The sequence below is a fragment of the Quercus suber genome, unplaced genomic scaffold, assembly GCF_002906115.3.
Source record: "Quercus suber isolate HL8 unplaced genomic scaffold, Cork oak 2.0 scaffold_63, whole genome shotgun sequence".
NCBI lineage: Eukaryota > Viridiplantae > Streptophyta > Magnoliopsida > Fagales > Fagaceae > Quercus > Quercus suber.
Genome location: NW_027069528.1, coordinates 1611484 through 1634061, shown reverse-complemented (window position 1 = coordinate 1634061; position 22578 = coordinate 1611484). Strand labels below are relative to the sequence as shown.

Below are 22578 nucleotides of genomic sequence, written 5' to 3'. Positions count from 1 at the left end.
TAACTTCTGTTTTTTATCCAAAGAAGAGTCATGCATGGTAGACATATCCTCAGTTTTACGTTTTGGCCCAGTACTTAGCAAGGTGGTGGGCTTTGTGTCAAGTACTAATTTAGGAGGCCTAATTCTTTTCCATGTTCCTTGGGCTGGGTTTAGGACATTTTTTGGCCCACTAGAGTGCACGTGCTCCGGATTCAACACGTGTTTGGTTTGGGTGTCAGTCAGGCAGGGAGTACTGACATGTACTACGGGAATGATAGGGTGTACGAGGTTTGGAGAGCATGGCGCAAGTGGGTCTGCAGAATCTGTACCTGCCTTAAGTGGGGTGGTTGACTGTGAAGTGTTTGGAAAATTTTTCAAATCATTGTCAATCTCCGTGATATGCACGTTGAAAAGATTCAAATTTGCCAAAATTTCCATATTAGTTGGAGAATGTAGCGTAACTGATTCCGGGTTTGAAGGGATAGCCATATCGGTGGAAGTCGGCTTCGGAACCGATGCTTCAGTACCCGCCGCCGTCTCGGAAGCTTGTTCTGTGGTTGGAGATGGCTTTTGACGAGGAAGGTGGGGTGGGCCACGAGGAGCATTGATATTTGGTTTGTTGTTGCAGTTGACAACTTGTGGTTGTTGAAGATTGGTCGTGGAGGCTCGCAGCCAAGCACCGTACTGTTGGTCATCAATATTCAACGTGCCGCCGCTATCAGTCCATAGTGAGCAGTCTTTTTCGTCGTGGTTGAGGTGCCCGCACCAGTAGCAGAAAATCGGTAGTCGTTCGTACTGGAAGGACACCCATTGAGGTTCCATCTCACCAACGTTCACCATTCTTCCTCTACATAGGGGTTGGTTGATATCGAGAGTGATACGGACTCTGAGGTAACGGCCGTGATATTCACCAGTAGGCGATGCATCAACCTGTTCAACAGTGCCCAACGTTCGGCCTATGGCTTCCGCGGTGGCTTTGTTCATTCGCCGAAGGGGAAGGTTGTGAATCTGAACCCAAAAGGATGCTCGCGCAAAAGCTGCGTTGTCCACCGATTCTTCACCTTTGGGGTTATATAGACCAATCAAGTATTTATCGAAAGACCAAGGCCCTGCGAAAGAATCTTCTGTGGATCAGCGTCATTGTCGAAGCGAATCAGAGTTGTATTTGAACCCAGATCATGAACCTCAAAGGTTTGGACGGTGCGCCACATGCTTCGTAGAGTTCTTGTAAGTGCTTCCAGATTTACTCTACGTTTGGTGAAGAGTTTGGCGACAAGGACTCTGCTGTTGCTCTCTATGACAAGGGGAAGGTCGACGGTATCGTGCTCCTTCGCCTTGAGGGACAGTCGTTCCCACTTGGTTGCAAGGTCTTCCATTCGCAGAGCACGCAGCAAGGTTGGTATATGGTATGGAGTGAAGAGTTATGAGGAAAAAACTAGGAGAAAAAAACCGAGTTTCCACCAGGGGAAAAAGAAGCTCTATTTGAGGAATAGAGGCATGGGTTTCATCGACCTAGGCCCCTCTAGAGAGACCTACGTGAGAAAAAATAACGGTAGTAGGTTTTACTAGTAATAGGACAAACGATTAGAGATGATTAGAGATTCTGAATGATTGCAAGGTCGCGCAAAACAAAGTCTTTATGATAAGAAAGCCTGTGAACTTGAAGTATAAGGATGGGCAAGGGGTTGCCGAGCACTTGAGTGACTTCCAAGAGGTGTTGATTGAGTTTTATACTGTAAAACTTGTGTCAGATGATGAGGTGCAAGGCTGCTAGCACTACTTTTGTTGAGTTCATTACCAGATACTTACAAAACTTTGGTTGTGTCAATCAGCAATTCAGCTCCTAATCGTTTGATAACCTTGAGTATGGTGACACAGCTTTTTCAATGAAAATGCAAGAATGAAAGAACTGGGTGCACGTATTTCCTAGTCTAGTAAAGACTTCCAGTATAAAATAATGGGTTTACAACAATCTTCTTTTGAACAAATACTAGAGGCTACCAAAACATCAAGAACAAATCATTCCAGGTTCACAACAAATATTCATCACATAAAGGTGGATTAAAACAATAGCAAAAAAAAAAAAAAAAAAAAAGCCGAGCACTTGAGTGACTTCCAAGAGGTGTTGATTGAGTTTTATACTGTAAAACTTGTGTCAGATGATGAGGTGCAAGGCTGCTAGCACTACTTTTGTTGAGTTCATTACCAGATACTTACAAAACTTTGGTTGTGTCAATCAGCAATTCAGCTCCTAATCGTTTGATAACCTTGAGTATGGTGACACAGCTTTTTCAATGAAAATGCAAGAATGAAAGAACTGGGTGCACGTATTTCCTAGTCTAGTAAAGACTTCCAGTATAAAATAATGGGTTTACAACAATCTTCTTTTGAACAAATACTAGAGGCTACCAAAACATCAAGAACAAATCATTCCAGGTTCACAACAAATATTCATCACATAAAGGTGGATTAAAACAATAGCAAAAAAAAAAAAAAAAAAAAATCCCACCAATTGAGTCAAATCATTTAAGCAAACAAAGAGAAATTTTAAGCACCACCACCAGTTAACCCAAAGCTCTCTTACATAATTTGAGTGGTTTAAATAAAAAAAATTTATGGTTTAATTAGCTTAAGGGAACGTTCTTTCTTATTTATTGTTATTTACTATGTTTATTATTATTATTTTTTTTTTTTTTACTATGTTTATTTGATCCTTTGGCCTTTTAAAAAAATCTAATCTAATACTATATATAATAGCAGAAGCTTTTAATAAGGTGCTGACACGTTAGCTAAAAAGGCCCCTTAAAATTCTGCCACGTGTATAGTTTTTCTTTAAAATTTCGCTCGGTGCGTCGTTTTGGAAGAAACTTATAAAAACACAAACCCGCTTTAGAAAAAACTCAAACCCAAACACTGCATCGGTTCAGTATCCTTTACTCTAGAAAATGTTCAAAAACGATTTCCAAACCCATACCTAGACAATCCGTTAAACAGAGAAGGGGCAGAGTAGAGAGAGCGCAAAAGTCTGAGAAATCTGTCCGCCAATTGCGTCAATACGTAAGACAATCCAGGCTTCTACAGAGATACAGAGATAGAGAGACAAAGTTCCTAAGCCGCCAAAAGAGAAATATCTAAGCCTGCCATCACCGTCAGTTTTTCCCGCCATCGTCCGTTCACTTGACAGATGCAGTCCACCGGAACCATAGACAGATGCAGTCCGTAAGCACACAGAACCGTAGGCACACAATCAAGTATCATCAACACCAAGATCGACCTTAGATCTGGTAAAGTTTTTTTATTCTTTCTTTCTCAGATTTGGGTATGAAATATGACTTAATTTTGGGTATTTTGGTTGGATTGGTTTATATTAAAGTATTTGGATTTTCAGTTTTGTTTTGATTTTTTTGCCAACAAGCCCTTTTCAATCATTAATTGGCATGTATGGGAAAATTGGTAGTTGTTTCACAAATTAGATGAATGATTATCTACGACAGACATCTTGAAAACCACACTGGGTCCATATTGAAATTGATGTGAGTTTATCCCACAAATGTTTGAGTGAGTTGATGCAATTATATACTCACAATTTCTGTTAATGGGTATATAGAGATCATAGATTTCCGGTTATTATGACTTTGTGATTATAAATTGAAATCAGTGACTAATTGGAAATTATTACTCATTGGCAAATTACCACCACATTATATCACCAAATCAATTATCAATCACCAAATTTCCTAATATTAAGAGAATACCACTATTTGTTCAGTATGTTAACCCATCAAGCCATAAACTGTTTAATAATAATTTTTATTCATATATTAGCCAAGTTTGTTCATCATCATTAGTTACTAACAGTATCTGTTAATTGTAATTACTCATTATTCATCTAATGGCCAGCCATCTAGATACCATGGATGATCTCATCTAATTATCCTATGAGCTATTATTCATAACATAAACCTATCTATGTTATATTATATAGACTAATAATAAGGCCTTCCCCATTAAATAATGAACAAACTGTGCTTAATGATGGTCATCAGCTTTAAATGTAGATTACTTATTTACCGTCTAAATTACATAAGACTCATTGAAAATGAGTAATTCATTGAAATATGTGTTGGTACTTAATTTATATGATACTAAGGCCAGATTTGTTGATCAATAATGGGTACAGGCACTTTCTCAAAAAAAAAAAATAATGGGTACAGGCAAATCTTCATAGTTTTCTAACGAAATTCTTTTCACAATTTTTTTAATGGCACAAAAATTAGAATGTTGATTGTTTGTTTATTTTTATAAAACTCAATTCCCTTGGCATACCAGGTCTTACTCATTTTATCCTTTTATAACATTTGGTCTGATTGGCTTACGATGATACTATGATAGTAATGTGAGAATTTAATAGTAAATTGTTGTCTTGATGCTAAGCAAAAAAGTGAAGTTACTATATCTGATTTTTATATTATATAAATTGATAGAGTTTATGTTTGATTGAACTTGGATCAGCTGAACGTTTTTTCACCAATTCAGTTTGTTGTGTATGTGCTATACTCAATTTTCTTTACTGAATTTAATGTGAAAAAAAATGTTTTCTTATTCTTGACATTGATTTGACTTAATTTAGATTCAATTTATTTTCCATTTTTTAAATCACGCAATCTTTGTTGTGAAGTATCATATTGTTTGGGTTTTTATTCCCATCAAATTACATTTCAAGGTTTGCTGTGGCTTGAGCCACTTTTTTTAAGGAAGTCAAACACTTTGGTGAGAGTTCTTTTGTGTGTGTCCTTAGTATGTTCAATTCTTTGGTTGATTGATTGATTCTTTCCCTTGATGTGCTATATCATAACAGGTTGTTGGTTGTTGCATCTTCATCATGATCATAAGGTGAAGATAGAGATTACCCTCATCAATAGCTATTGTGTCTTTGTCATTATCACAAGATGAAGATAAACTTCTTTTGTTTTGCCAAACCTCATCTTGCTTGACAAACCTTACATTTTTCTATTTGTACCACATATATTTACCTTACTTCTTGAATTGATTCTATTATTCACTATAACATTTGTATATGTCTCTTGATTTTTTATGATATAATTCTTATGTTAAGTTGATCATAATAGCTATTTTAGAAATGTAATGATATAATGTTTTTGCAATTTAAGTCTAATTTTTTGTAATTAAAGTTTAACATTGGTTCATTTGATCCCACGCATTGCGTGGGTCAAATGCTAGTTTACTCTTAAAGTAGTAGATTTTATTTTTTAAATTGATTTAATGATTTTGAAACCTATAAATAAGAATTTAAAGCATAAAATACTTTTATATCTTAAAATTATATAAATTTAAGCATCCTCTCAAACACTTCCTCAGTCACATTATTCTCACAATCAAATATAGAGACCTCAATTGCAAACTTATCTTAATGAAATTAAGGAAATCATTTGTAAGTATCAACATAAAGAGAACATGAATAAACAAAGAGAAATTGGCTAAAAACATATCCATTTATCAAAATTAAATTGTCTTTAGTTGGGCTTCTATATCTTAAAAAAAAAAGGCAGAAAATACTTTGAAATCATCATTGATTTTTATTTTTATCACAATATGGTCCATACCGCATAAAATAGCAGTAAAAAAAAAACCTACAAAAAATCCTACAAATTATGAGTTTTAGCTCAAAATTTCAAAAAAGAAAAGGAAAAAGGAAAAAAAAAAGCCAACTTCATCAATAATCAATTCTTTAGTTCTAAAACAAAAATATTTATGACTTTTCCAAAACAAAATTCCAAACACTCAAGACTCAAAGCGAATCATGACCTTCACAAAATCCACAACGTCTGACTGTAATATCAAAATTGTAAGCTACTGTCACTAAATTAAAAACGCAAGCCCTCTTCCTTGGTTATAGCCTACTCATACGGGTTAGGATCAAATGGTACTGCAATATTGGAGTTATGTAGGTATCATTGAAAAAATTGATGGTAAATGACATCGTTTTTTGTCTGAGTGTATTTGAGATGGGCTGGCATAAAGGGCTCTAGACATGTATATATAAAGGAGTAGAAGTGAAAATGATGAATGTAAATGCAAAGAGATTTTTGTGTGTAAGAGAGAGGAAAAATCTTGAAATCTTGAACCAAATGAAACAAATATTAGTGTTAAAACATTGAATAAAAAATATAATAAAAAGTTATCTTGAAACATTGAATCAAAGGAAATAAAGAGTCTCTATTTTTAAATTTATTCTTATCTCTAATGTGGATTAAGAGTATTTCAATTATCTTCATAGAGTGTGCCACATGACAAAATCTTATACTTTTACGCATGAATTCTCTACTTATATATATATATATATATTGATTGATTGATAATTATGTACAAAAGTTCACCACCATTTATAAAGGGATGTACAAAAGTCAAGGTAGGTGGTTTGCAACTTGATGTGAAGAGTGTGGAGGGAAGAAAAGAAGAAAAAGGTGAAGAAATAAAAGGAAAGACCATTTGGCCATTTCGTGCAGAAGCAGGGAAAGTGAGGACTAAGTAAAGTCTTGAAGAGAGCAAGCAAAATAGAAGAGAAAAATATAGAGAGCAAGACAAAATTATAAGAGATACACAGTGAGGAAGAGAGCAGTGAGTGAAAAGAAAGAGAGTTTTTTTTTTCCTCAAGTTGTATTTCTAAGGATTGTAATCTCAAATTATTTGAAGTTTGTCCTGTGGTTTTCCCTTTAAGAAGAAAGGGTTTTCACATAAATCTTTGTATTCTTGTATGGTTGTGCTTCCATTGTGTTTGCTGAAATTTATTCACAGTTATATTGAATTTTTCCCAACATTTATAGCTTTCTGATTTCTAGAAAATACAACAATTAGATTCTGACTCAGAAGAAACCATATTATAAATAGGCTAGCGTGAATACAAATTACAGGATCTACTGCTAAAGTTGCGTGAGGTACTATTTTATATTCAATTCTTTTATTAAATTTAGTCAGTTAAACAAAGAACAAACACTATTGCAAATGCATAATAAACTTTAGGGGTGAAATTTGCCTGTCTCCATACCTATTGTCATGTTGTTGTGCATGTCATATTTGTGCCAGTACGGCTGTACCCATACCTATGCCTATGCTTCTTAGGTTTTAAAATTTTTGCTGCTTGCTTGGGTGGTGCTTATTGGGGGAGTGTGATTTTTTCTTCGGTAAACTACATATTTGGCTGCTATCCTTTACACTGTATTTCAATTTGGCTCATAACCTTTTAATTATGTTAATTTGATTCTTAACCTTTTAGTTTATGTCAATTTAGTCTTTGTTGTTATCTCTTAGATAAAAATTGCTGATGTAGGGACCCAATTTGAATTGCGTGTTGGATTTCAGCCCAATAAGCCCAAACAATAAATTTATAGAGAATGGGTTGACAGGCTTAGGTGCTGGCCGTCGATCACCACGCTCAAACTTTTTCTTATAAAAAAGGCTAAGTGTTTCCTTACAAATAGGGGAATGCTCCTCGGCCATAGGTCGAGGAGGCCTTCAGGCTTTTTTTCCCCCCCCCCTCTTTCTGGCTTTACTAGCTCTTCTTTTATAGTTTTCATCTTCCTATCTCCTGCTTCCATCTGTTGATCGTCTATTTGCTTTTCTTCTGATTGTCCGTCCCATCAATTTTTTTTTTTTTTTTTTTTTTTTTTTTTTTTTTTTTTTTTTTTTTTTTTTTTTGCGACTGGATCAAGTCGCCAGCTAGTCGCCAGGTTAAGCCGCAAAACACTTTGAAAACAAGATTCTTGTAAATCTTTATAAGTGTTTTTCGCGACTGGAAGGTCTACCCGCGAGACAGTCTCTAGGTAAGCCACAAAAATCTTTGTGTACCCCTCACGACTGGACCTTCCACCCACAAACAAGTCACCACATTGAGCCGCGAGAATCATAAAAACTCAAATTTTGAAAAATATTCTAAGTATTTTTTGCGACTAGGGCATTTACCTACCAGTGAGTCGCCAATGAGTCGTGAAAACCTTCTGAGTAAAGTTCGTGACTGGGGTATGCAGCTGGACCAACCCGCGACTGAGTTGCCAGAATAGGGCAACACTATTTTTGAAATTTTGACAACTTTTGTAAAAGTAAAATACTTTCCAAAGACAACTAAAACACTAAAAAATCTTTTTGGTGTTTGATTAACAAAGATTGAGCATGTGAAAACACATTTAATCAAGTACAATCACGCAAATGAATATGACATTCATTGAACATAGACATGTGTGATGTGTGTGGATATCAAAAATGAGATAGCCCTTAGTCTAATGTGAAACTTCAATGATCAATTCAATCAAGGCATACACAACTAGCACTAAATAATGTAACCCATCTCAATTATAGAAATATGCATATTTGACCTCCCACATAAACTTGAATACAATATCTTTGAAACTTTTTATTTGGCTCCATGTTCAACATATCATTTGATCTTTTTGACTAAACACATCTCATTTTGAGATTGATGCTTGAAATTTTTAATATTTCACTTTGATGAATTAGCCTTTGGCTTTTTGGGCATCATACAATTTTATTTTTTATCGCTTTCCCTTTTTCCTAGTCAAAAACTAGTATGTGCGACAGGCTTTTGCAGCTTAATATCTCTTTTCATTTGAAGATTTACATTTGGTGAGCTCTTTAATTAAAAGCAATAAAATAAAAAGTGGGAAGATATATAGGAACAAGTCTATGCATGTCTCAAGATCAACAAAATCATTCACTAATCATTCATGAAGTTTGAAGATCTATTTACAACAATCACATAGATTTCAAGATTTCTTCCACAATGATATGAGTGCATAAGAAACAAGGTATGCTCATAGATGTACAAAGCCATTAGTACAAAGGTACAAGTCAAAACATGTTTTGAGACAAAACTCAACAAAGTCGATCAAACTTTTTGGATTTTCTACTTTTTATGTGTTTTTGGATTTTTGACATAAAAGTAAGAAAAGATTGATAAAAAAAAAAACAACATTGTAAAAACATTTAAAAAGAAACAAGTAAACAGCCAGACATTTTTCAACACAAACAAGCAAAAACACACAACCAAGCATATTCATAAAGTATAGGAAGAATTAATGCATGGACATATTGTAATGCTTATGCATGAGTACTCCTCTTCACCCACACGTCACGTGCGTTTGGGGTGATATCCCTATAGGATTGGGTACGAGAGTTAGGACTTTCAAACCTTCTAGTGAAGCTCTCCAAGCAAGTGGTGAATGCACCAATCATCTTCATCATGTCCATCACACCAGGATCACCATTTCGACCTCTTGATGGCTCAACAACCCATATCCTCTTGTCATTTCTTGGTCCTCTTAACCTTTGATCATTAGCATTCTTCAATGCTCTAAGCTTATGACAATTCGGTTTGGTATGTCCTTGCAATCCGCAATGGTGACGGAAATGATTCATTCTAGGACCTCTTTGTGATCTTGGAAGAGATCTTCCTCAGCTTCAAGTCTGATCACTAATTGGTTACGGGGCCTATTCAACACTCATTGGCCAACCACATTCATCTTTTCATCCTCTCCTTTCTTAGGTATAGAATGAACCACTACGGGTTCTTTGGCTTGCATAAATTTCACTTCCTTGGTGATTTTAACAGTTGAACTACCTCCTTTGGTATATCCCAACCCGAATTTATCTGAAGAATGCTTCTGAAATGAAATGACATCATCTAGTTTCTTAGTGGAGATCCTCTCTTCCTTGGCATTTGCTTGAACTACCTCAAGCTCAAGAAACTTTATCTTCAAATAGGCTTCAGTCAGCTCTCCATTCAACATCTCTATCTCACACTTTGCCTCCTTATGTCGCACCAGCAGACTTCTATAGTCCTCCTCTGCTTTCTTCATCTTCTTCACAACTGCCTTGGCCACCCTTGTGTACTCTCCCGACTTCTCAAGGAGTGAGTTGTAGTTCTCTTGGAGACTAGTTGTGCTTTCATCTTCTTCAACATCTGATTCTTCAACAACTCCCATTGATTCTTCATCACTATGCTCCCCAAGCTCTTGTACAAGCAAATTCAAGTCATCCAAAGACTCAACATGAGCAATAGTCATAAAGACAAAGTAATTCCCTTCTCTATCACAACTTTCCTCAAAATCAGAATTAGATGAATCCAAGTCACTGAGAATTATAGCATATGCCTTGCCTTTTGATTTCAAATAATTAGGACATTCCTTTTTGAAGTGTTCATGCCTGTTGCACTCAAAGCAAGTGATTTCTTGTGTAGATTGGGATTCCTTTCAATCTTTCTTTCTGAATTTCTTTTTCTCCCTTCCTGAACTTTGGAATTTTCCTTTATCACTAAATTTACCATTGTTCTTGAATTCAAGAATTTTCAAAAAACATTTCACAAGATATGCAACATCCTTATCAACAATATCTTCATCCGATGAATCATGGACTTCGACCCTTTCCTCAACCATCTTAAGAGCAAGAGATTTACTCTTCCTTCGGGTGGGCAATGACAGTTCATAGGTCTAAAGTGAGCTTATCAGTTCTTGGACTTTAATATCATCAAGGTCCTTGCTCTCTTCAATTGCTGTCACCTTAGCACGGAAGCTTTCCAGCAACGAACTAAGGATTTTCCTCACAACTTTAGAGTCCTCTGTTTTCTCCCCTAAGTTGAACTTGTCGATTACTATTTCGTTCAACTTGCTATAGAAAGAGTCAAAAGACTCATGCTCACTCATTTTCAGCTCCTCGAAACGAGTGGTCAGCATTTGTAGCTTGGTATCCTTTACTTTCTTTGTTCCCTCATACGTGGTCTCCAATATCTACCATGCCTCCTTGGCAATGGAAATGTGAGATATCCTATGGAATTCTTCTAGAGACACACCACAAAAAATAGCGCTAAGTGCCTTGCTATTTGCATTAGACGCCGTGAGGGTTGCCTTATCCCATGTGGATCTGGCAGCCTCCAACCTAGTCCATCCAATATCCACCACATCCCAAACGGTTTCATCCATAGAACATAAAAATGTCCTCATCCTCACTTTCCAAAAGGCATAGTTGCTACCATCAAAATATGGTGGAGCATTTAAAGATTGAGACCAGTCCATCTCAATACAGGGTCAAGGATCGCACTAAGGTGTTTAAACTATAAAAGTGCACCTGCTCTGATACCAATTGAAAGTTCAAATAGTGTTGAAAACACTATGAACGTTTAGACCCCCAAAATACAAATTATCAATTCAAACTTTATATCAAACAATGTATGTGCGAAAAATGATTATAAGCTTATACCAGAATTAATAAACAATCTAAACCAAATAAAATCACATCCACATCAGAAATTAAATGGCAAAGATTAAGGGAAGAGAGATGCAAACACAAGAACAACACAGCAATGTGTTCTCGAAGAGGAAACCGAAGCCCTCAGCGTAAAACCTCTCTGCCGCCCTCCAAGCAGTCAATAATCCACTATAAAATGAAGTTGGGATACATGAACAGCAATAAACCCTCTAAGCCTAATCTACCCAGGTACCTAAGCCCTCCAAGCTTCTTGCTCCAACAAGGTTACGCCGAACCTTTGTCTTTTCTAGCTTACCGGATTCCGCTGTAACCCATAGCATCAACCAATAACCATTGGTCCTTTCTTAACTGCTTTCCAAAGAACCAAATAACCTTCTCACAGATATGGGTATAGTGAGAAAAGGATTTGGGTAAGAACCTCTCAAGAATGTAACAATGGAGAGGATGAAAGTAGAGGAATTTGAAGAGTATGAGAGTAGAGGAATTTGAAGAGTTCTATGTGAAAATTGTGGATGAATCAATCTTGTTTTTCTCTGGGGTTTTTCTCTCAAAATTCTCTCTGGAAGCTCTTTACATTTCGTGGGTTTAAGGGGTATTTATACTTGGGTGAGAAGGGAATGCGAAGAGTCAGTTTTTCCCAAACAGGGTGGTCTGGCGGCTTGGCCTCGCGACTTGACTGAGTCACGAGTTCAAGCCGCAAGATAACAGAACGGTCAGGCTAGACTTTTTGTCCTGTAGTGCTCTAGCTAGCGCGACTATTCATCTCCTCACACGCTTCACTCGTGTGCTGCATTTGGCAACTTGCCAGTCGCAAGTCACCCATGAATCCCAGCCGCGAATCTCTACATCTTGCACAATCTTGACCATTTCTTCACACTCTCTCACTCACTACCCTTACATGTTTCCCACCTAAATACAGGGTTACTAATTGCTAAATTACAAGAAAATTTGGCATGAAATAAAGCCAATACAATGGTTGATTAAATTCAACCTTAAAAATAATAATAATAATAATAATAATAAATGCACACAAAGGCTAGAAGGAAATCAGTAAGTGAAAGATTACCACAACAGTAAACCAATGCAACCTTCTTCACATAGACGCCTCCGTCCCCTGCTCATAAGCGTGCACGTCCTCGGGCAAAAGAAGGCTGTGCGCCAAACTTTAGGTAACATGACCCCCTTCACCTTTCTCCCACACTTATACACTAGCACTCGCGGGAAGTGGCTTACCATCCAAATGAAACTTGGGTTGCCATGCCTGCATTGCTTGGGAAGAGGACGTTGTGCCTACCCCGGCCTGAGTCTGTGGCTCCTATATGACAATACCCCTTGATGGCTGGGGGGAATCTGGGTTACAACGTCTCCCAGACCAGTATAAGTCTATTCAGTAACATGTTGCCTCTTTCAGGTTTGTCCGGTTTAGGGAGGAGGTTGGGGGGGAGGCATTTGACCTCGGGCCTGTAGTGATTGCTGTTACACGGTCTGCCTTGCACCGAGCACAAAGCGATCAATAGTCATGGTCTTCCAGGTCACCATGTCTCCACTACGATCAGATTCAGTATCAGAAAGGTTAGTAATATCAACAGCTACTTGCTCGGTTACCAGCATAGGAGCCTTAGGATTAATGGGCTCTTCGGGTTAGGCGGGTTCCTCTTGGGCGGGAGCCTTTTCCTCAACAGGTGCATGGGCAAGTTCTCGGAGACGTCGGGACATGCGCTCTGCCGATTCGTCCCGCATCGGGGCAAGCTCGTCTGAACAAGTATATCGTCGACCTCGTTCTCAGGCTTCTCCCACTATAAATTTTGACAGAAGAAAATTCGCGTGCCGAATGTTGATGTAGGATAGAAGGGGGTTGTCTACCAAAAGCACTTGCCTGAAAGGTTGCCAGGTAGAGTAGATCGGTTCGACTCCAAGGATCAAATAGGACGCTCGGAGCTGTCCATCCCAGTGAACAAATATCTCGGACTTGAGTACAAAGTTTAGATCCCTAATGTGGACTACCTTGATGTCCGGGTAAACACTTTGCCATCTAAAATATATATATATATATATATCTAATCTAATCTAATCTAATACTATATATAATAGCAGAAGCTTTTAATAAGGTGCTGACACGTTAGCAAAAAAGACTATCTAAAAAACTGACACGTGTATAGTTTTTCCTTTAAAATTTCGCTCGGTGCGTCGTTTTGGGAGAAACTTATAAAAACACAAACCCGCTTTAGAAAAAAACTCAAACCCAAACACTGCATCGGTTCAGTATCCTTTAATCTATAAAATGTTCAAAAACGATTTCCAAACCCATACCTAGACAATCCGTTAAACAGAGAAGGGGCAGAGTAGAGAGAGCGCAAAAGTCTGAGAAATCTGTCCGCCAAATTGCGTCAATACGTAAGACAATCCAGGCTTCTACAGAGATAGAGAGACAAAGTTCCTAAGCCGCCAAAAGAGAAATATCTAAGCCTGCCATCACCGTCAGTTTTTTCCGCCATCGTCCGTTCACTCGACAGATGCAGTCCACCGGAACCATAGACAGATGCAGTCCGTAAGCACACAGAACCGTAGGCACACAATCAAGTATCATCAACACCAAGATCGACCTTAGATCTGGTAAAGTTTTTTTATTCTTTCTTTCTTAGATTTGGGTATGAAATATGACTTAATTTTGGGTATTTTGGTTGGATTGGTTTATATTAAAGTATTTGGATTTTCAGTTTTGTTTTGATTTTTTTGCCAACAAGCCCTTTTCAATTATATTTTCTTTACAGAAATTACAACAACAAAAGAAAACAGTTTTGGTTTTTCACTGTGAAGAAACGGAGTTTAAACATTTGTATATGTAACTAATCTTGAAGGTATTTTTAGGATCCTATTAGAATAGGATTTAACGTTTTGCTGCTATATATTTTTTGTTTCCAATATTATTTTAGGTGGAGATTTAGTTTTGATATTCTGTTTTGTTATTATGGATATATTTATGTACAGAGGATTTCCTCTTTGCGGTAATGGAAGAATGAATGGGCCATTTTTTGGAAGGTTAATACGGTAGATGTGGGTGAGGTTATTTTACGGGTTTATTTATCCATTCTTTTATATGGATATAGAATTTTCTTATTTGTGCTTGCTTGGTATTTAATTGCTTAGTTACATTATTTAAACAACTTCTTTTACACCAATATAATAAAATTTAATATTGACTTATTATAATCATTAATAATGGCATGTATGGGAAATATTGGTAGTTGTTTCACAAATTAGATGAATGATTATCTACGACAGACATCTTGAAAACCACTGGGTCCATATTGAAATTGATGTGAGTTTATCCCACAAATGTTTGAGTGAGTTGATGCAATTATATACTCACAATTTCTGTTAATGGGTATATAGAGATCAATAGATTTCCGGTTATTATGACTTTGTGATTATAAATTGAAATCAGTGACTAATTGGAAATTATTACTCATTGGCAAATTACCACACATTATATCACCAAATTATCAATCACCAAATTTCCTAATATTAAGAGAATACCACTATTTGTTCAGTATGTTAACCCATCAAGCCATAAACTGTTTAATAATAATTTTTATTCATATATTAGCCAAGTTTGTTCATCATCATTAGTTACTAACAGTATCTGTTAATTGTAATTACTCATTATTCATCTAATGGCCAGCCATCTAGATACCATGGATGATCTCATCTAATTATCCTATGAGCTATTATTCATAACATAAACCTATCTATGTTATATTATATAGACTAATAATAAGGCCTTCCCCATTAAATAATGAACAAACTGTGCTTAATGATGGTCATCAGCTTTAAATGTAGATTACCTATTTACCGTCTAAATTACATAAGACTCATTGAAAATGAGTAACTCATTGAAAATGAGTAATTCATTGAAATATGTGTTGGTACTTAATTTATATGATACTAAGGCCAGATTTGTTGATCAATAATGGGTACAGGCACTTTCTCAAAAAAAAAATAATGGGTACAGGCAAATCTTCATAGTTTTCTAACGAAATTCTTTTCACAATTTTTTTAATGGCACGACAATTAGAATGTTGATTGTTTGTTTATTTTTATAAAACTCAATTCCCTCGGCATACCAGGTCTTACTCATTTTATCCTTTTATAACATTTGGTCTGATTGGCTTACGATGATACTATGATAGTAATGTGAGAATTTAATAGTAAATTGTTGTCTTGATGCTAAGCAAAAAAGTGAAGTTACTATATCTGATTTTTATATTATATAAATTGATAGAGTTTACGTTTGATTGAACTTGGATCAGCTGAACGTTTTTTCACTAATTCAGTTTGTTGTGTATGTGCTATACTCAATTTTCTTTACTGAATTTAATGTGAAAAAAAATGTTTTCTTATTCTTGACATTGATTTGACTTAATTTAGATTCAATTTATTTTCCATTTTTTAAATCACGCAATCTTTGTTGTGAAGTATCATATTGTCTGGGTTTTTATTCCCATCAAATTACATTTCAAGGTTTGACGTGGCTTGAGCCACTTTTTTTAAGGAAGTCAAACACTTTGGTGAGAGTTCTTTTGTGTGTGTCCTTAGTATGTTCAATTCTTTGGTTGATTTATTGATTCTTTCCCTTGATGTGCTATATCATAATAGGTTGTTGGTTGTTGCATCTTCATCATGATCATAAGGTGAAGATAGAGATTACCCTCATCAATAGCTATTGTGTCTTTGTCATTATCACAAGATGAAGATAAACTTCTTTTGTTTTGCCAAACCTCATCTTGCGTGACAAACCTTACATTTTTCTATTTGTACCACATATATTTACCTCACTTCTTGAATTGATTCTATTATTCACTATAACATTTGTATATGTCTCTTGATATTTTATGATATAATTCTTATGTTAAGTTGATCATAATAGCTATTTTAGAAATGTAATGATATAATGTTTTTGCAATTTAAGTCTAATTTTTTGTAATTAAAGTTTAACATTGGTTTATTTGATCCCACGCATTGCGTGGGTCAAATGCTAGTTAAAATAAAAGACAAATTTCCATATAGGGAATTAAATCTATTCTACTTCAACCACCTTGTTACATAGTATCCTTTAAAAGAAATGTTACTGGTACTATAAATTTTACTACATTAAGTTTACAATCTAATATATTACCAATTATAAAAAGACAATTTAAATTTCATTTATGTGGTAATTTCTCTATATAAAAAAAGTTCATTTATGTGGTAGTTGAAGGTCATCCATTACATATAATGTAACATCAATTTATAAGTTTTAAATACTAAAACTTGTAATATCTTTAACATTTTCTATCTTCCAAAAGTGCAATTAAATAGGCACAATCATAATCTCTGTTTGGAAATCCATTTTGCAAAAACAAGTCAACGCACTACATAAAATGACAAATTAAGGCCAAAGCTGCAAACTTTACACCTGAAACAGTTCTTGCTAAAAGTTACAATATTTTTATCAACCAATAGCAATAGATCATGAATTTATGAAGTAATAAGAAATTTAATTTTGTGCATGAAGGTTATTTATTCCAAAGTAGTACCTCGTATACAATACATTTGTTATATTATAATAAGTGACACATAGGAGCTTAGACAATATTCAAAGCTAGAAGTTGGATGTTATCACCATCGCCGCCAGCATCCTTTTGGCCCCCAGTAGCGCTGATGACATTCCTTTTACAATTGTGTAGTGTGAGGATGAATCCAACCATGACGATCACGAGCACAAGTATTGCTGTAGCGAGTTTAAGACCCAATATCAACTTTTCTTCCCTCATACAAAGAGGACATACTAAAACTATTACCACTTTTGCCGTAAAATTTTTATAAGCTTTCGTGACAATAAATATAACATAATTATTGTAACATTAATAACTTAAAAAATAGTAATGTGTAGAGTATATGTATAATAAAATTTTGTAGTAATATATCCTAACATTGCCAACGTGGCAGATGGCCTAGTTCTAGGAAAATATTGTATATTCTCAGAGTATCATAAATACGTATTTCCTCCTCTCAAATAAATAGTAGATTCCACTAATTAAATTCATGGTGGGACCTACCATTCATGTGAAAAAAGAGACTACATAATTATGGTACTTCGAGAGTACCAAATAATTTCCCTTAGTTCTTAAGGGATTTGGGTCAACAAGATAACGGTCTTAGGTTCAAGTGTCCTCTCAGTTGTAAGCACATTGATGCTTGTTTTCTTCTTGGTTGTCCTAGGCGCATTGGGGTTGCCATCCACCGCCCCTCTATGTGTTTTTTTTTTTTTTTTGAAAAGAATAAAAACTAACAGAATCCTATTAAGAATGTCTACACAATAAAATGAAACTGCCAAAAACAAATAGATATTAATTTTTACCCGTTCGGGGGAGGAGTCGAAAAGGAAGAAGACAGAGCAGGAGGAACCGGAGTCAGAGGAAATGAAAATGAGTTGGGCATGTAACCCGCCATAACGGGGCACAAAATTATTACAAATAGAATTATTTGAGTTAGAGAGTAAGGCAGGGTGCTGTATTTATAAATATTTGACAGTGTGCTGTATTTTTATAACTAGACAGCTAGAGCTTAAAAAAATAAATAAATAAAAAGCAAGACGGCCAATCCTGTGATATTAACTCAAGTCAAACAAGCTACATTGTTGTAGGATGAGAAAATTTTCTATAGCTAGTCTTTTATTAAACCAAATAATGATTGGAGAATTTATATGGCTAACATCATCAAACCAAACCATGCGCAATCTATGAGTCAATAGGGTGTAAACACTGTTGTTATGGAATTATATATTATGGAATTTACGTATTGGGATAGTAGCATGTCAATTTGTTTAGCTCGACAATGTTAAATTATTCGTTCTTCTTAATTATTATTAATATCCAGTAAGATCATGCGAGTATTTAACAAATCACATAATTCTCATATGAATATTCTAAGAAGTTTTTTGGTGTATTCATACCTCATACTTATGTGCAAAATATTTTAAACCAATTTGAGAGTGATCTCAAATGTTACTTTCGAACCATTTGCCTTACAAATTCTACTTTATTTCCTTTCCCAATGGAACCAAAAGAAAATGCTCATAATTATATTTAATCTATTTTTCAAAATTATACTTGAAGTATTATCGAGAGTTTTGTATATATACAGATTCTTCAAAAAATACACACACGCAAAGTTAAATTAACATACAGCTATCACTAATATTTTATAACTAAATTCATTTTGCATTAACACTAACTAATTTTTATACAAAATTAGTTAAATGATGTAAATATTACCGTATTTATAAAAAGAAAATATACGGACAAATTTTTATGATTTCCTCTAGAAGAAATGATGTAAGCTTATTTTGAACGTGCTTGTAAGGTTGAAATTTATCCATCATCTTGTTGGCTTTATTCCGTGCCAATTTGCTTATAATTTAGCACTTAGTAACCCCGTATTTAGGTGGGATTATTGTAAGGGTAGTGTGTGAGAAGATGTGAAGAAAAACTCAAGTATGTGCAAAGAAGCAGAGCTTCGTGGCTAGGACTCGCAGGTGGCTCGTGGCTACAAGCCGCCAAATGCAGGCTCGTGAGATGCACACAGGGAAACTGAAAGGTTGTGCTAGCTGTCGCACTACAGGATAAAAGTCCCAGGCTGACCAGGCTGTTACGTCACGACTTGAACTCACGACTTGGACAAGCCGCGAGACCAAGCCGCCAATTTACCCTGTTTGGTAAAAACTGTATCTTCGTATTCCTTTCTCACCCCACTATATATAGATCCTTATACTCATGATTTTAAGAGAGCTTTCAGAGAGAATTTTGTGAGAGAAACCCTTGAGAAAAAACAAGATTGCCTTATCCCCAATCTTTACCTTAGAGACTCTACAAATTCCTCTACTCTCTTCCTCTCCATTTTCACATCCTTGAGAGCCCATTGACCAAATCCTTATCCCACCACACCCACGTCTATGAGAAGGTTCATTTGGTGCTAAGGGAAGCAGTTTGGAAGGAACCAATATACATTGGTTGATGCTATGGTATAGTAGCGGAATCCGGGAAGCTAAAGAAGAAATAGTGATGTAGAACAGACAGCACATGCCTTCCTTGAGCAGCAGGGGTGCAGGAAGTCACAACGCAAGATCAAAGGGGGGTGCCAGTAGGGGCCATCAGGGTAACAGTGTCGGAATTGCATGAAATTTGACAGGTTGAAGGGAAACGACGTTCTGATCCAGACTCATGCCATGAACGTCGCCAAAATTTAGGCGAATTCCTTCATTAAGGCCCGGATAACAGTGTTTTTGCTATTTATAGTAATATCTGTTTTTCCTTAATAACTTTTAGTTTAAAAGTCAGAATAAGGTCCCGTCTGTTTTGGGACGACCCTTAAGGTCAGTAGTTTATGATTCTGCATTTAACTCAATTTTGCCATTTTTAGTAAAATTCGGTAATTTTGTCACCTAATCGCTTAATTAGTGCGAATTAGGGTTTTAAACGTTTTTTTCTCAGTATTTATATGTTTTGTAGCCGTCAGAGGAAAATTAGACTATTATCAATAAACACAGACTTTTGTCAAATTTTCTTCTGGTGGATTCCAGTTTTATCTCCTTGTGGATTCAGGGAAACCCCTCATGGATTCGAGGTTTACTACCAGAAACTAATAGTTTAGTTTCTGTTCCATCAAGAGAGCATCGTGTGTGTGTCTCCTCAGGCTTCCGCGACATTAGTTGGTATCAGATTCTTGACTTACCCTGGTCTGATGGCTAACCGGCGAGACGGTAACCACCACAACAATAACGGCGGTGACGACATCAACAACCCAGTCCTCACTAGGGCTGAGTTCCTTGATTTTCGTGATGAAAATCAACAATTTTGTGATGAACATCAACAATTTCGTGATTCAACCCAGCAGACTCTGGACCAGATTCAAGAAGCACTTGCCACCTTGCTTAACCGAAACCTTAATCGTGATGACGGAGAGCGACGTGATAACCAAGCGCGTGGTCCTCCCTATCGTGGTCCAAACCGGAACAAGCAGCAGGACTACAACGAAGAAGACAGTGAAGACGAGGAGTATGCAGAGAGAGTCCTTGGAAATCATCGTGGTCCTGCAAGGGATAATGGTCGAGATTATCAGGAGCAGAGGGACTATCGAATGAAAGTAGAATTACCATCCTTTAATGGTAATGTCTCCATTGAAGAGTATCTGGATTGGGTCAGTGAAGTGGAAAAGTTTTTCGATTATATGGGTACAGCAGATGACAAACAGGTGTGTTTGGTGGCCTACAAATTGAAGGGAGGAGCATCTGCCTGGTGGTGTTCAATTAAACTGTACCCATGAACGAAAGCTTCCAATACGATCATGGAGAAGAATGAAAAGATTAATGGCAGATCGGTTCTTACCACCAGATTACCAGCAGGAGTTGTTCAGACAGTACCAGGATTGCAGGCAGGGTACGCGGACAGTTAATGAGTACATGGAGGAGTTTGACAGGTTGGCGAATCGCAATGATTTGGAGGAAACTGAAGATCAACGGATATCCAGATTTGTACACGGGTTACGAGTTTCCATCCGAGATCAGGTATCCTTACAAACCCTATATACTTTGAATGAGGTTGTAACCTTATCCAAGAAAATAGAATATCAGCATCTCAGGGCAGGTTCAAAGTTTTCCAATCGTAATTCGGAGTCCTCTAGTTCCACTACTAACAAAGGTAAACAGCCTATGTTTACACCACGATCATAACCTGTGGTTAAGGAGAACAGTGGTGTCAACCAATCCACAGTAGCAGTAGCAGGTTCCGCAGCCCAGCCAATAGTGAATGCCAACCCTTATGCTAGGCTAACTGGGAATAAGTGCTATAGATGCAGAGAACCAGGACATCGATCTAGTACTTGCCCTAAGCGAGCCGCAGTGAATCTGGTGGTGGCAGAAGAGGGCGAGATAGAAAGTGAACAGGAGGGTAAAGAGGTGTATAATGATGCAGATCTGTATGCCTATGATCCCAATGAGGTCCAAGAGGACGAGGAAGGCGTGCCACTAGGGCGGTCTTTGGTGATTCAGAGGTTGTTGCTCACACCAAGGGTGGAATACGGTGATCAGCGGAATGAGATCTTCCAAGCACGATGCACCATTAGTAAGAGGGTCTGTGATTTGATCATTGACAGTGGCAATGTAGAGAACATTGCGTCGAAGAGTTTGGTTACCAAGCTAGGATTGAAAACAGAAAAGCATCCCTCTCCGTACAAGATAGGTTGGATCAAGAAAGGTATGGAAACTCTTGTTACTCAACAATGTCATGTTACTTTTTCTATGGGTAAATATTATGTAGATGAAGTAGTTTGTGATATTGTTGAAATGGATGCATGTCATTTAATACTGGGTAGACCTTGGCAGTATGATGTAGATGCTACTTATAGGTGTAAAGATAATGTGTATGTGTTTTTTAAGAATGGCAGAAAAATTGTCCTTGGTCCTATTAAGGAAAGCAATATACCCAAAGCTTCTAAAGTGGAGGGGAAACCAGCACTCCTCATAGTGAACAATGAAGATGAGTTTGACAGGGAGTGTAAGGAGTTGAAATAGGTATATGCTGTAGTGGTGACAGATGGTGAGCCAAAGAAGGTTACTGAGATACCTGAGGCAATTCAACCATTGATCAAGGAGTTTGAAGAGCTTTTTCCAGAAGAGCTGCCTGCAGGTTTACCACCAATGCGTGACATCCAGCATTGCATTGATTTAGTTCCTGGAGCTAGTCTACCTAATTTGCCACATTACAGGATGAATCCTCAAGAGGGTCAGATTCTACAGGGCCAGGTGGATGAGCTTTTGAGCAAGGGGCAGATCAGGGAGAGTATGAGTCCATGTGCAGTACCGGCACTGCTAACACCAAAGAAGGATGGGAGCTGGCGTATGTGTGTGGATAGTCGAGCCATCAACAAGATCACAGTCAAGTATATATTTCCTATTCCCCGATTAGATGACATGTTTGATATGCTGAGTGGGTCCAAGTGTTACACCAAGCTGGATCTCAAGAATGGGTATCACCAAATTCGGATCTGACCTGGAGATGAGTGGAAGACAGCTTTTAAGACAAAGAAGGGGTTGTATGAGTGGATGGTAATGCCTTTCGGATTGTCCAATGCTCCCAGCACTTTCATGAGACTTATGAATCAGGTATTGAAACCATTTATTGGAAAGTTTGTGGTAGTTTATTTTGATGATATACTGATTTACAGTAAGACAGAAGCAGCCCACTATAATCATATGCGAGAAGTATT

At 36.7% G+C, this 22578-nt stretch overlaps 1 protein-coding gene across 1 annotated transcript; it reads left to right on the top strand.

The window, feature by feature from the left end:
• The first annotated feature begins 20680 nt into the window (after positions 1-20680).
• Positions 20681-22360, top strand: LOC112041133 (uncharacterized). Its single transcript, XM_024074032.1, has 3 exons — positions 20681-20878; positions 21056-21866; positions 21897-22360. The coding sequence occupies exons 1-3, from the start codon at positions 20681-20683 to the stop codon at positions 22358-22360; spliced, it is 1473 nt and encodes a 490-aa protein (XP_023929800.1).
• Positions 22361-22578: the final 218 nt, after the last annotated feature.

Coding starts and splice junctions, on each gene's coding strand:
- LOC112041133 (XM_024074032.1), top strand. CDS start 20,681: ATGGCAGATCGGTTCTTACCACCAGATTACCAGCAGGAGTTGTTCAGA. Junction 20,879..21,055: donor GAGTTTCCATCCGAGATCAG/GTATCCTTACAA, acceptor CCTGTGGTTAAG/GAGAACAGTGGTGTCAACCA. Junction 21,867..21,896: donor AGATGAGTTTGACAGGGAGT/GTAAGGAGTTGA, acceptor TATATGCTGTAG/TGGTGACAGATGGTGAGCCA.